Raw genomic sequence first — 15,609 nt, 5'->3', positions numbered from 1 at the left:
TCATTTTTAGAAAGAAAAAAAGTCCTGCAAGAGCTCACACCCTATAAAAACTTTTCATTTTAATAACTACTTCTAATTCTGTACTCTTTTTTTCTGGTGTTGACCTTTTCAGGACATGCCAAAATGGAGGAAACAAGGACTGAAATAGAATAATCTCCACCATTGTTAGGTGCTTTTCTTTCCCTCTTGTCAATTCTTTTTAATGTCTTTGGGAGCAGATCCCTGATCTGTCCTTTCTTGGACACATTTTGGTCCTTCAGCTCAAAAGCAACCTCATGGGTTTTCCTTCATGCTGCCTAGAGTTCCCCTAGCCTGATATTCCCTATGTCAGGGAGTACAGAATTTCAGCAAATTGCCCCTCTCTTTTGCCTAATGGCTTGGTTTAGACTTTAGAAAAGTCATTCAGGTTTGATGCGAAGACATAAAAAGCAGCACTCACCACTTTCATTGGTAGAGTGTTCAGGAAGATAACCTATGTTGATAGTGCATGCCTCCTTTCTCATTTGATTTTGACTGACTTTAATGCCTGACCATTAGTTCTTTTTACACTTTTCTCCCATAGAGAACTTTTTATTTCCTTCCAATGAAAGTGTCACAAGGCCCTTCTCAGTCTTCTCTCTTTGATGAGTTAAAATATGTATCCCTTTAGTCTATTGGTTTAGGGCACTGTCTCCACATCTTGACTTTTGCCTAAAATGTGGGAAATAAGGTTTGTCTACACTATGGATTGCTGCTTTTGAAAGGAAGCTGCTTCTGCTTACAGGGATACACTGGTCTATAAAACTGGACTGCTGTACTAACATCCTCATTTTTATGGGTAGATGAATGTCGTAAATAGCTATTACAGAAACACATTCATTAAAAAATCTGCTAGTTTTTATGTACTTAATTAAAAGTAAAGTTACAATGTATGAATGTATGTACTCCAGAATGCTGTGATATACTACTCTATGACATTATGGAAACCCTGGTGTTAGAAATGCCCTTTAAGAAGCTGTAATTTAAATTTATAGCTTCGTTTTTAATTTAGTTATAAATAAATTGTTTAAGATAACTGAATCCTCAGGGAATTCTCCCAGTTAAAAAAAAATGAAATAGTGTTAATACATTTTAAACAGTTTTATAAAAATAAGGTTTTTCTTGGCTGTTTCAACAGCAATGAGGAGGAGTTGCACTGACCTTTTGAAAACTCTCAGAGAGCAAAGGGAATAAGGGTGGATAAAATGATTAATGAAGCTTGGTAAATGGAATTCCATTAGATAAAATTGTAAAAAATACTGCCAAAGGAAAACAGAGGTTTGAAGACAACCTGTCATCATTTGTAAAAGTTTTTAACTTCTCTCACTTTCATAAAAACATCATGTCTGTACATGTTAACGTGTTGCTACTCTATGATTGAACATGTTACAATCAAAGAAAAGGCATAAAATAAAACAATCTACTTTGCAATAAAAAGTCCATCTGCTTCCTAAATGTTCTGTTCATATGTATCAGATAAGATACAGTATATCAAACAAAGTTAAGGGGCTAAGTATAGTGAATGATGCTAGAAAACTCATTTCTTTGTATCTAAGTTGCAGAAATTTGAATGAGGTGGAGGATACAATTTTAAGTGATGTCACTAAAAGAAATTATTTCAGTGCTATTGATTTCTGTAAATGCAGAGGAAATCTGATCATTTAGCTACACATAAAAATCTGTTATGTGTACCACATTTACCTGCACCTTAGAGGACCTACAACACAGTAACAAGAGCATAGGGTCATTTTGCAGTAATTCATTATGGTTCTGTGAGTTCCATCAAATACCAAGACCTACTGTTTTGGGAAAAAACAGAGACAAGATTTCATTCCATTATGGTCCTTCGCACTGCTTAGTCAATTCAAAAGGGCTGTAAGGCCTTGGTAAGAACTTGGTAACTGAGGATTATCTTTGCTGAAGGAGAACTCCTACATGTATCATTTTTAGATTTGCTCCTTAGACTTTCACATTCCTCATAACATAATTTAGTCATTCCTTCTTTAATTCCCTTTCTCTCTGAATCTCAATTCTAAAAGTGAATCTCTCAAAACCACATGAAGTTTTAACCATGATGTTCTTCTACACTTGATGCATTTCCTAAAAGACAGCGCTTTACTTTGTTGGGGTATTTCAAAGCACACATATAATATTGTATATAATGCAAGAATACTATATTTACAGATTTGATCACAGTAAATGTTTATGGGTATGGTTAAAGTATGTATGGGCATTTTAATAATAATAAAAAATATAAGCATATATAATTCCAAGATAATAAGCTCTTCCTATGCTATACTAACAAAGCAGCAGCTGTTCTCCTATTTGGACATTGCTTGTTTGTTCTTATGCCAGCCTTTGAACAAATAGAAACAAAATCTGATACTTTCAAACAGGCTCTGATCCAAAGCTTGTCAGAATTAATGTCTCTCTTTAGGTTAGATTCATTGAATACTCAATGAGGACACAGAATCACAGAATGGTAGGCTTGGAAGGGACCTTTAGAGATCATCTAGTCCAACCTCCTGTTAAAACATGGTAACCTCCGTCAGGTTGCACAGGAACATGTCCAGGCAGGTTTTGAAAACATTATTTATCATGAGAAATTCTTCAAGTACTTAGAAAAAAAAGGTATTAATTGCAGCACAGACTAGATTTGCATGAAACTCCACCCTGATAGCTCAGGACAAGTTTCAGTGTGTGGCACACCCTTTGTCAGTTAGTATAAAATCTTTTGACACATTCCATCATCAGAACCATCATCAGAAGCATTGCTGAGCACTTCTAGGAGAGCTTTAGATCCTATGCTCCTGTCAGGACTTTCCAGCAAATGCAAATTCTTCAGGATTACATCCAAGCAAAGACTGTGACCACCTGCCATGACGGAATGATCTTACACACACACACACACACACACGCACATGCACACACAGAATCTCAAGGGCTGGAGGGGACTTCAAAAGATCATCCACCTACTCCTTTTATTTAGTATTTTCTACAATTCCTGTCCACACACTACGAGTGATAAAACAGTTTCGCTTTCTTCTTAGATCCATGAGCTGCTGAATCACAGTTTCTGCTAGGACCTCATCCAAAGCCTGTTGAGATTAATTAAAAGATTTATCCATTCCCTAAATGAGCTGTATTGCAGGCCTTGAGTTCAGTGATGCATAAGGCAACTAGCTAAGCTTTTGAAAAGACAGAATATTACACTGTAATAGACTGTACTGATCTTCTAGTTCAAATTTCCACATAACATAGCTCTTCAGATTTCCCTGAATTTGTCTCATTTCATGGAAACACGCTTTGTTTGCACCACATTCTGGTTGAATGCCTGCTGAATCCAGCTGAATGGCTGACTAGCCAAATTCACAGTCTAATGCTAAAAGCAGGACAGGGCATTGACCATTCAGGTCCTCACTGTTGTAACTTTTGTTTGAGATTTTAAGTACTGTAGTGCTTAGGTTTTTACATTTACCAAACAATACTGATTTCTACATATGACAGTAGAGAAAAGACCTTGCTGTGCATGTTTGTATTTTCAGTCTTCATGCAATTAGTGCAACTTGCTAGATGCTCTTATTTATCAAAGCAGAAGTTGTTTTCTGAATTCGTTAAAGAACCATTATGGTTTTCTATATTTACTTATATATATTTTTATTTAGAGCATACTCAGGCTGCAACTCAAAGATGTGGTTTCAGCTGATACTGTCTAGACTTAAATAATTGGAAATGGGCAGAAACAGAGAAGAGTATAGCTGTTAGGTGCCTGAGACTGTAGCCAGTGCCGTAGATGACTTTTGCAGCCTTTACAGGTTTTGTATGTTTGTTTATAAAGGATTAGCAAAACTAGGTTCCTGGGGAGTCGTTAAAGGGGTAAAAGTGGAATTTTCATTATGGTGACATATCACAGGTAGGTGTAAACATCAGTCTGGTAATGCTTGCTTAACTCTAAAAAATAAAAATTGAACACAGAAGGATTTTTCATCTAGCTTCCCTGGTTGGCATGCTGAACACAACAACAACAACAACCTGTTTTACCTCCCAAAATGTGTCTCCAGAGTATCCACTTCACTGGCTCAGAGCACTTTTAGGTTTTTAACTCCTTTCATGCTAGGTTATACTCTTTCAAAATTATTCTTAATATGCAGAAGTCAGGTCCAAAACAAATTTTCCTGGTATGGTGATCTCAATAAGTTGCTGTGCAGTCTCCTGCTTCCAGTTTTGTGCACAAATTAGTCTCTTAGTTGTTTACTAGAACCAAGTATTAAAAACCTATGTAGGCCTGAGATACTGCCAATGGTTGTTTCTCTGGTCTTGAAAATTAAGTGATGTATTTTTGTTGCTTAAACACAGGACTCTGAGCAGTTTAATAGGACTAATCCAATCCATTCCATCTGCCTGTTCTGGATGGACAGTTATTTTTTAGCTGAGGATGTTCTATGCCCTATAACTGTAACTGATGCCCTATAACTGTACCTGGTGCCCTATAACTAGGCACCCCATGTTTAAATTTGACCAAATTTAAATTTAAATTTAGCACAAACTGAAGTGCTGCTTGTTTTTCTTTGAGTTACCAGTCTGACCTAGATCAAACTAAACAGTGACGTGTAACTGCAAAACGAAATGCTAGTGTAGACAACCATAAATGGAAATGAACTGATTAATAGAGCACAGAGAAACATAACAGTCTTGTAATTGGTAAGGTTACATGATAAATTGTGCTTAACTGAAACACATGTCCAACAGAACATAGAGTTTCTTAGTGAGCATCAATAGGATACCAGCTTAGCCCAATTCTCTGTAACTATTCTTATTTCTCAATTACAGAATCACAGAATGGGAGAGGTTGGAAGAGACTTCTAGAGATCATCTAGTCCAACCTCCCTGCTCAAGCAGGCCCGCCTAGATCAGGTCACACAGGGATCTGTCCAGGCGGGTTTTGAAAACTTCCAGAGGAGACTCCACACCCTCCCTGGGCAGCCTGTGCCAGGGCTCCCTCACCTCAACAGGAAAGAAGTTTCTCCTTATGTTGAAGTGGAACTTCTGTGTTCTGTTACCCCCTAGTCCTGTCACAAGACTGACTCCATTCTCTGAGCACCCACCCTTTAGGTTTCTAAGGGTTGATAAGGTCCCCTCTCACTCTTCTCCAGGCTAAATAACCCCAGGTCTCTTAGTCTCTCTTCACAGGAGAGATGTTCCTGTCCTCTAATCATCTTGATAGCCCCCTGCTGTACTCCTATCTCATCTTTATGCACTGTGTACAGAAGCTTGAGATATATGGTGTAGTTATAGCATACAATAGCTATAGAGCTGAAGTTGGCTTATCAGTTGTTGGCTTATCAGTTGTTTTACCTCATACCTACCCATGTTCCACAGTTCCCTATCTACACTTTGTGCTGATAATCACTCGTGGGGCTGTATTGCAAATGCAGTCACTTGAAATGAGCTGCGTTAGAAGTAAATCTCTCTCCAGAAAAGCTGTATGGCACAGGTTGCAAAGCAGGGTTGGGAGGGCTGAGGACTGCAGAGCTGGGAGGTGCTGAGTGGAGAATGGGAGAGGGAACTCCTGGGGCTGTCTTTCTCCTGGGAACCATCACACTGTATAACTGCTTCCTCTTAAGGACATTTAGTGTTGCTTGGGCACCAAAGAAGGACTACATCTGGTAAAAGAACGTAGGAGTTCAAGTGATGTTTCAGGGAAATTCCAACTTATGTTACAAATGAAAATTAGTAGCTGCAGAGCACTTTTGAAAATCGAGGTCTTGTTTAGATGCTGCTAAGGTGTGACTTAATGTTATGTCTTAATTAGGCAATTATGTGTTTATGTTTTCAGCTAACTGGGAACTTACTGAATCCTTACGTACCACTCTTGATTCCTAAATGGTATGTTTAAATCCATGAAAATCCTCAGCACATATCTAGAGCATATCCTGTTTGGAAATAAAATTATGTAAAAGGGCTTTAAGCATCTCTTGACAAGGCAGAGGAAACTCCATGTTGGATTAAGAAGGGAATGATGAGTGTATGTTAAAAGGTCTCAGAGCTTCAGAGATCTCCAAGTAGTAGGATTGTCCTCCATTAATTTAACCTGTGTCCAAGTACATGGATATACCTGTAAGAAATGGAGCTTGCATGTTGTTATGGAATGGCATCGAAGACTTAATTTCTGTTTATTACTTTCTTGTCATTGATAAATCTATTCAGGACAGATGAAATTCTAGTATTAATAATCCATTTCTTCTCTTCCTGCTGTAGGATTATTATTATTGTATTATTATCTTTTGGTATTTTTGTAGAAGAAGAGATCAAATATGTAAACAAAAGTATCTTTAAATAACAAGTCCTTAGGAAAAAGAAGGGAAAATGGGAATCTACAATACTGCTGCACAACTGGTCAAAATCTGTGATGTTTGCAAGCACTTTAACTAATGAACTTTTGGGCTACATCCATGCTAATGAATTACACAGTGCCAGCAAATGTTCTTGGGACTGGAACTTGATTGTCCCTACCCTCAAGTTGACCTTGGCATGGTTTTGGCCTGGCCAGCAAGTACTCTCTTGAACAATTCATGGTGTCATTTGAGGGTTAGCATAGACCATATGCAATAGGAAGTTTGGATATGGCCACCCTGTTTCGGAGATTGAGTGAGCTAATTAGCATTGACAGGTATGGTGAAGTGCCAGTTGGGTTCAGTGACAGAGACTGGAGAAATGTGTACTGTGAGTAGCTTTACCATCTGAAACAAGGATGCTTGGGATGCAGCACTACTTGTAAGCACTTTTTCCCACCATCTCCAGGACAAGGAGTGCCAGTGACTGTTAATCTTCCCTGCCTGTTACTCCCAAGCAACAAGTTAAGGGATTACAATTAACAACAGCAAACATCTCTCAAACTTTGCCTCATCACATACCTTCCACATCAGTTGCTGTGATAGCACATCTTCCCTAGTGTACAAAGGTGGTGCCCCCTCTCCTGTCACTACAAAGACTGGTGCTCCCATCAAGAATCAGCAGAGGCACAAAAACTTACAAATGTATATGTAGAAGACATGAAAAGACTGCATGAATGCCTGGGATACTGTTAAACTGAGTGTTTATGTACATTTGCTGTTAATGTCTGATTTTCATAGGAATAAAACATGATGCTTCTATTCAGAGCTATAATTGACTGTATTTTGTGTATGTGGCACAATAGAATCCCAGCACTTCTGAGGAGGCAGACTTCAAGAACTTAGTGGAATTTCTAAATGGCTTAGACTTGTGCTGGGATGAAAGGATTCAGATGAATCAAAACTTCATTAGTTGTGCCTGGCCTACATGGTTACAATCAACAGGCTAAAGAAGCAGAATCTCACCCAAGGTGCTTCAGTGCACTTTTGGACTACAAATGTGGGTTGTGGCATATGATACGACTTTGCAGATTGGGCACAGAGGACAGTCCAGCTGTAGCTACGTTGACAACTGGTTCAGGTTTAAGTAGCTACGAGGCTGCTTGAACTTCTGCCAGCATTGTCCATCCCGTGGAAACCCGGGATGGTTCCTGACTTGTCCCTGAGCCGAAGCCTCATGCCAACATGCCTCAGCGACTCTCCAAGATTCTCCAAGTCTCTGCAATTCAAAGCCTGATGGATAAAAGGGAAGTTCCCAACAGCACACTGCCACTCTGTTCGATGCTACAGGCAGAAAACACCTCTCTCGGTGTGTATTTCGTAGGATGAGACTGAGGGGGTAATCTTATTAATGTTTACAAATATCTAAATGGAGGCTGTCAGGAGTCTGGGGCATCCATTTTTTCTATTGTATCAAGCAACAAGACAAGGGGTAATGGGATGAAGCTGGAACGCAAAAAGTTCCATTTAAAGATAAGAAGAAACTTTTACTGTTGAGGTGAGGGAGCCCTGGCACAGGCTGCCCAGGGAACATGTGGAGTCTCCTTCCTTGGAGGTCTTCAGGACCCACCTGGACATGTTCCTATGCGACCTGATGTAGGTGGATCTGCCTCTGCAGAGGGGTTGGACTAGATGATCTCTGAAGATCCCTTCCAATCCCTACCATTCTTTGATTCTATGTTGTGTTCGTCCCAGAATATCACCCACTCCCAAGCTGCATCTGCCAGAAGACGTGGAGTGCGAGGGCTGCGGGGAGCAGAACCGCACCCGCGCATACAGATGTGCCTATACCTCGCTGCCTGCCCGGGGAACGCCCCGCGGGTGCTGATGCGACTGCTGCCAGCGGAGCTCGCCTGGTGCTGGGGCAGCGCCGACTCTCCCGTCCCTCCCCCGCCCGCCCAGGAGGCTCCCGCCCGGCCCCGGTCCCGGCCCTGCGCATAGCGACGGAGCCACCGGGCTGCAGGCTGCGCGCACGGAGCGCCATGGCGCGAACCTGCCGAGCTTTCAGCCTTCTTCTCCTCCTCTTCCTCGTCAACAGCTCCGCGGCGGCCGGGTACGTGTGGCTGGATGGACTGGAGGCGGGCGGGCGTCCGGCTGCGTGAGGCGCGGCGTCCCCTCTCCCTCTCCCTCTCCCTCTCCCTCTCCCTCTCCCTCTCCCTCTCCCTCTCCCTCTCCCTCTCCCTCTCCCTCTCCCTCTCCCTCTCCCTCTCCCTCTCCCGTCGGGGACTGCGCGGGGCAGCGAGCTGCTTTCCCCGGGCTGGCGGCCCCTTCCCCGGGGCTGCCCGGCCCCCGCCTGGCCCCCTGTCCCATCCTGCAAACGCTGCCTGCGCTCGGTAGCGCCCGGAAAGTGAGCATCACCTCCCACCTCCGCAGCGGAGCGCGGCAGGAGAGCTTCGCCAACACGCGCCTTACGTTACTGTGTGCACACTTTTTGGGGGGCTGTACTTCACTCCTTGACCTTTCTCCCTCTGCCCGTTTGGATTTTCCAGACCTACGTTCCTTGTGGCAGTTCCCTGGAACATAAGGCCTGGAGCAAACGTGACTGTTGGGGTGGCCCTACTGCCGGAGAGCCCAGCACAGGTCATCGTGAAGGGAGAAGTGATCAGAGATAACAAGACCATCTTGAGCAGGGAAATGGTCTTTGAGAAAGGTAAGAGAATGGCGTTGTCCAGTTAGGATTTACATTTGCCTTCTCCCACAGATACTGTACTGCTCCAAAAATATCATAGCTTCCAAACAGTACTAAAACAGGAACTTTATTTTAGCAAGTAGGAGTAACTTAGGGGAAAACTCTACTCTGCTGGCTCTGCGTGCAGGTAGGTGACTGAGCTGGGTAGGAGTGGTTGCATGGGTGTACTAACTCATTATAAACTCTAAAACTAATCAGATAGTAACAAAGTCTGATGGATGTGAGGTTTCTGAGGAGCCAGGAAGTACTCTGTTAAAATATAGTATAGGGCTACTGAGGAAATAGACAAAGAGGTAGGCTTGTGATGCAAGGTGAAAGCAAGTCAGATAATGGTAAATGCGGAAGGGATAATGGCAAATGTGAAACGAACAAGGCAATACAGCATCTGGAGCTGGCTGCTTCTCCCCATGCCCTAAGAAAGGAGGACCTGAGGACAATAGGAAAGTGGAGATGACCATGTCAGACACCGTTACTTTGAAGCTCTGTGGACTTGCGGAACCAGAAATTTTTAAGGATCTTAGATTAGAGCAGGCTGATTTAATGTCTGCCCCTGGGCATCAGTAGAAGATGTGGTGGCAGTTCTGAGTAGCTGGTGAACAGAGGTATCCTGGTCATTGCTTCCTTTTAATAAAGACTGTCTGGGAACAGAAGCATAGAGATGTCCTACTTGAGATTTGACCTCATATAAAAGAAAATATTTTGTCTGGATAATCTAGCTATCAAACTGCTTTTAAAGTGAGGCAACATAAATGACACCTAAACTCTAACTTTTTACGTGTCAAAAGTAGAGTCTGAGGACAATATGAGATCCTACAGAAATCTCCTTTGCTGTAATGTACTTTCTTCTTGTTAGTGTCAGATAATTTTTCTATTAATATCTTATAGTTAATATAAATGCCATAATTGGAAGCATCACACCTTCATTTCAAAGCCTTGATGAAAGTCCATCTCTCTACACAACCTGTAGAGAGGACTGAGACTTTGAATATGATGGAATGTGTCTGACTGTATCAAAAAATTCATGGCCATTAGATGCAGAAAGGCACATCTCATCAAAACTCTTCTTCCTATTTCAAATATTCTGAAAAAGTTTCCTAGAAGTATGCATCAGACTTTACTTCAGCTTGGGTATTGTTTATCCACTCTAATTTTATATTGTTATCAGCTGTATGTCCTCGAGCAGCCAGTGTAAAAGCATACACGTGAGGCATATTTCCTGTAGTGCTAGGGTTAATTAAAAAAATATCTAAATGTTCATTTCCGATTTAAATCCAATTTATACACCTGATCTGCTTCCATTCTGCTTAACATCAAGTTCAGTGAGCCCTGCATGAGTTTCAACTTGTTTGTTGTGGTCCTTTTCAATATTAAAAATCAGACAAGCAACTGCTAATGCCAAGGGTGTGAAAGAGTGTGGATGTATCTGACCTGCAAAGTACATAGAACTGTGTTTGACACTGGGCATTGCTGAAGTCAGAGGGAACAGGTGAGTGATTTGGAACAGCTATGACACTGTATCAGATTGGGTACAGTGAGGAAGAAGGAGAAATGCTGTAGTGCATTACTTGGAAGTGCATGGATTTATTATTATTTTAAAATATTTTTACTGTATTTTAAATACACATTTGATTTTTTTACGCTTTTAAATTTTATAAATGAAGGAATAAAGATGCTGAGCATATAATGTATTTCCTCTTGCAAATACCTTAAAATTTAGTACGTGTCTGTGCACTCTTTAAAGTCAAGATACCTAATTTATTAGTCATTTGTTCTCTGTGAACAAATATGTAAGCAAAACTGTTATGGGCCAGGTGCAGAGGAACTGCCTTGTAACAGAGGATGTAGTGTTGAAGGCATTTATCCTAAGTATACATGAGCGGACCAGTTGTGAATAGAGTTGCTCAGAGAGAAAGCAGTTTATCAGAATAAGATTCTAATGCTTTAAATTCTTCATTGAGGAACAAAACAACCTGAAGAAAATATGTAGCAATATTGTTGTAGCTATATTAGTCTAGGAATGTGACTGAAGGAAGGCTGGGGAAGTTTTATTAGGCCAGTTGTTGCAGCTGAGGAAAAAACTCCAAACATACCTCTGGGCACACAAAACCTTCTTTAAATGACATCACTGCTGCATATATTAGTGCCTGGAAAATGTTGCTTTATCTGTCACTTGGGCCCATGAGGTTAGACAGAGTGACTAATACAGTGGTATTACTGTTCCTGTGGTGCTCATGAGTTTGATGACTTTTATTGCTGTGTGTCTGTGCAAAATGGTATTAAGGGAGGCAGGGTGTAGCTGAAGTTGTTGACTGTGCTGAATATCCAGAAAGCTGGAACTGATCTGCCTTGGTTAGGCTGCAAATTCAGTGCTACACTTGCCTAAGTTGGCTCAATTATGCTCTGTATTTTTCCTTACATGGTGACAGCAAAAGCAGAGGATTAACTGCTTTGAGAAACTGATCTGACTAACAAAGTTTTTATTTCGCTCATGTGTTGGTTCAACGTGCAAACTTTTGTGCTAATGGAACTGAGATGGGTACAGAGTTGAGAGCTGGATGCCAGGGACAGAGAATGGTCTGAGGACATCGTTTTTCAGTGTTGTTTAATCTACTGCAGGCTGAATTCAGCAGGGTGCCTAAGCATTAGAGCTATTACATACCTGTCTGGCATCTACAGTTGCTTAAAGTTAAGAATGCGCTCTGGTTCTCTAGTAGCAGCTCAATGTGGTACATGTACTGGTTTAAATATCTGAATAAGCTCTATAAAAGGATCTTGTTGAATTAGAGGCACTGTTATTTTTTATTTATATAGTATACCTCTTGCTTTGTATAAGAAAAAAAATGCTTGCCCTCTGATGGTTGATAAACATTCACCATTGTAAAGTTACTGGAAGTGGAATTTCGGTATCAGATTGGAGTGATTACTGGGAAATTGTCAATTAGAGACAGGCTTTAGCAGTGGAGGTTGTTTCACATCTTTATCATGCTTTTCATGTAACAAAGGTGAAAAAATATTAATAAGTTGCTAGTTTTTATTCTTTGGAGTGAGGAATCAAGTGTGAACGTGCACAAATTTAAAGAAGTGCTGATACTTTGAGCTTTGCTCGACGTTCCAGAATCTAAATGTACTGTAGCAAGGGAGGGAGATTGTTTAAGACCAATGTTTTGGTGCAGAAATTAAGTTAATTAGATTAAATGTGATGCAAAAAGACCAAATAGATGTCTGCAAGCAGGATGTTGCTACTTCAGGTAAACTGTGTGGAAAAACACAGCCAAAAAAAAAGAGGTCAAAGAGAGAATAGGTTTCCATTGTCTGCAGCAGACTCCAGAAAAACACAAAGCACTAACTAAAGCTGTTTCTGTGCACTGTATTAAGCCTTGACACATTTTCTGTGGAGATGTAGCATCAGAAAAATCCTCACCCTGATTGAAAATGACTGCAAAAGATAACAATGGCTTATGTGCAATTTGAGCTGTTGGCTTTCTGGGTCAAAAACACACAGAGAAAAATATGAGAATAACAGCACATTAAATTTTATGCGTGAATAGCTTGATTTTCAGTGGTTACTGTGAAGGGTGACTCTTGCCATGCATAATTATCCAGTCATTGATCATTAAAGATGTAGTTTTAATTGGCAAGAAGTGTAGTCTTAAAGAGTTTGCTGCCCAGACATTGCAGTGTGTGTTAGTGTGAGAAACCTTATACCGTAATTGTGAGAGCTTCTGAAAAGTCTGTTTTTCTTGTTGGTGCTAGAATGATTTGGAATGAGTAAGTAGCATGTAAGCTGAAAAAACAAACTAGTTTTAAGAAATGCTTTCATGTGTAATGAAGTGTCATTTAAATGACTATGGGAACATTTTTAATTCTTAAGATTTAGCTATAGCTGTTGGTATTTAAAATACAACGAAATGTATTTAAGGCAAGGTAAATGAGAACTGTTTTATAAACTGAAGACTCTTGTTTACAATAGCTTGTGTAGTTTGAGTTCTCTGTAAATTAATTGTATGTGTTAATTAATTGGCACTGTTTTTCTGTACTTCTACAGAAGAGTAAATGTACTTGTTTAACAGAGGATACTGAGCTACAATGTGGTAAATACTCAGCTAGGATTTACGAAACATGATAGAGTTTGTGAGAATGTCTGTCAAGCTCAGACATGTAGTGATCATCCATACAGACAATGGAAAATATGCTTTTACTGGAAGGCATGTTTTGCATACTTAATAATATGATTCTGATCACATTAGTATGTGAAACAGTGAAAAACGCTAGAAGAAATAAGTTGTAAAGTAACAGCTAAATGGGAATGAATGGCCTAAGTACACCAGTCCATTTTCTTAACCTTGAGTTGCATCTGTACCTTATTTCAGAATAAAACATCTGACTCACAAATCTATACTGAAGGGGTAAAGAATTTTTATGGTAGTTTAGTAGGACAGCTCTTTTCTGCCTCATTCTGCATCAATGCCATAAAAGCCAATCAGCAAGAGAGCATGAATCCCTTGAGGTTGTGTCCATAACCTCCACCTCCAAACGTATGTGTAGCAGTGCCTTGTGAAAAATAAGTTGGCAAATAGTCAGCACGTTTAGATAACCTATGCAAAATAAGAATGAAGGAACAGTTTTGAAGGAGTGTTGGGTCTGGATCCAGAGACAATGGAGCTAGTAGAGAAGGGAGTGTACTCTTACTGGTTTTTGTATGACTGGAGTACATGTAACAAAAAAAACCAGGTTTCTATGTTTGTTGTTGAATCCATTGCACTAACAAGCCTGTTAAGTAGATTGCAGGGAAATGGAAGTATCCATCCCATCCAGTACTTGAGCTTCATCTTACAGATAAGATGCTGTTTGAGATTTGAGAGAAAGAATCCTTCTGTGGTTCAGGTCTTATGTGTTCATAGGAGAGGTCATTCTGGTCATCAAGTTCTTCGCCAATATCAAGCAAAGGAAAGTGTGGAAGATAGAGCACTACAGGCTGTTTCACGGTGCCTCATGAAAGGGTGGAATAACTCACTTGTAGTAGAAATTGTGTCATTGGGACAGCTCTTAGGGAGGAGGGAATATTACATGTTGCAGCATGGAGTTCCCTGTTGCTACTGTGAACTTTATAGCTTTTAGGAAAGGAAGGAAAGAGAAAAACAAAGGAAAAACAAAATAAAAGCTGTGAATTTGGGGAAGGGGACAGGGAAAGTGATGCCAATAAATGAGAAATTGGGAGGGAAGATGATATTAGAGCAAAGGGATAAAGCTCTTGAGGGATTAATTCTAAATGGATAAGTACACATTACCCTAACATAGCAAAAGGGTAAGAAATAACATAACTGATCACAGCTAAGAAACAACAGAAAAAAGGATAACTGTGTGTTTAAACTGAAAATGAGATTGGATTACAAAGGTCGAGCTTGAAGGAGTAGTAAGGGCAAGAAAGGACAAAACCATAAAGGCCAAACCATGAATAGGAAAGAACATAAAGAACATAAAGTCAGAGTTGAGATCCTATCTGCAGAGGTTGAACAATATGGTGGCAAGAGATGATGCTGGTTCACCTAGATTCACTGCAGTCCAAATAAGTATGTGTTTTGAAAACGTGGCCAGAGCGACAGACCCCTTCTCCCTGACTTGTTCAGCTCCCTAGAGGTGCATCTGGGAGGTCCAGGTGCATTACTTTGTATGATTAGGGATTTATATTGCCTTTATTTACTGATGAGGGAAGTCTCAAGTAATATTTTTATTTATCTAGATGTCATGATCTCAAAAACATTGTATTTTGACTCTGAATGTATTTCAGAAAATAGAAGAAAAACAATATGAGAAAACATCTTCTTCTTTCACTCCCTCCAAGATGAAACTGAAATAGTTCCTGAATGTTTTATTTGCAGTGAATGAGTTTGAGAGGAGGCTTGACTTTGGAATTTTGTTTTAGTTGCAGAAATTGATTTGACGAGGGCGGTATTAACACCACCAAATCTCTGGTGTAGACAGGCTTAGCCACACTGTGTCCTAGTATGATTTTCCTGTGTTTTGAGTCGGGGTGAAAACTGCAGCTGCTTTAAATTACAGCTAATAGTGACTTATTGGTGTTTGTTTCATGGCTATCAGAATGGATAATAATGATGGCCAGTAGTGCCTTGAAAGCAGGATGTGCAGATGCCAATGAGTTTGTGTGTATAGCCACCAAGGGAAAATAGAGTGAATGAAATTAATTTCCCATTTAGTTGTTTAAAAGACTTAAGTCTGAAGTCATTCTGTATTGTCGACATCATTTCGTAGGCTCGATCTGACATCAAGAAAGTTTTCTCTGTAGCACTCAAAGCTCATCTTGCTAACAGCTGTCAATTTATAAATCCTGGGAATGTAGTTGTTTGGGTACAGTAGGCAGTGATAATGTCATGTGCGTGACAAAAAATTGGGAAAAAGTTGAAAAGAGGCTGTATTTGTGTTTAAGTGTCTGGGATGGTAGCTGCTGGATAGCTGTCAGAAGATCTCTGATTTAGTCTTAGAAATGTGTAG

The 15,609-nt window shown here is 40.3% G+C and overlaps 1 protein-coding gene across 1 annotated transcript in view; it reads left to right on the top strand.

Moving 5' to 3' along the window:
- The first annotated feature begins 8,379 nt into the window (after positions 1 to 8,379).
- Positions 8,380 to 15,609, top strand: part of CD109 (CD109 molecule) — a 78,488-nt gene continuing 71,258 nt past the window's right edge. The window contains exons 1-2 of the mRNA XM_061989786.1: positions 8,380 to 8,463; positions 8,900 to 9,060. Coding sequence (XP_061845770.1) covers positions 8,393 to 8,463; positions 8,900 to 9,060 — 232 coding nt within the window. The 5' untranslated portion in view covers positions 8,380 to 8,392. The remainder of the gene's footprint in view (positions 8,464 to 8,899; positions 9,061 to 15,609) is intronic.

This window comes from Colius striatus, chromosome 2, assembly GCF_028858725.1.
Source record: "Colius striatus isolate bColStr4 chromosome 2, bColStr4.1.hap1, whole genome shotgun sequence".
Taxonomy (NCBI): domain Eukaryota; kingdom Metazoa; phylum Chordata; class Aves; order Coliiformes; family Coliidae; genus Colius; species Colius striatus.
The sequence above is the reverse complement of the archived record's forward strand: the minus strand, read 5'-3'. Positions and strand labels throughout refer to the sequence as shown.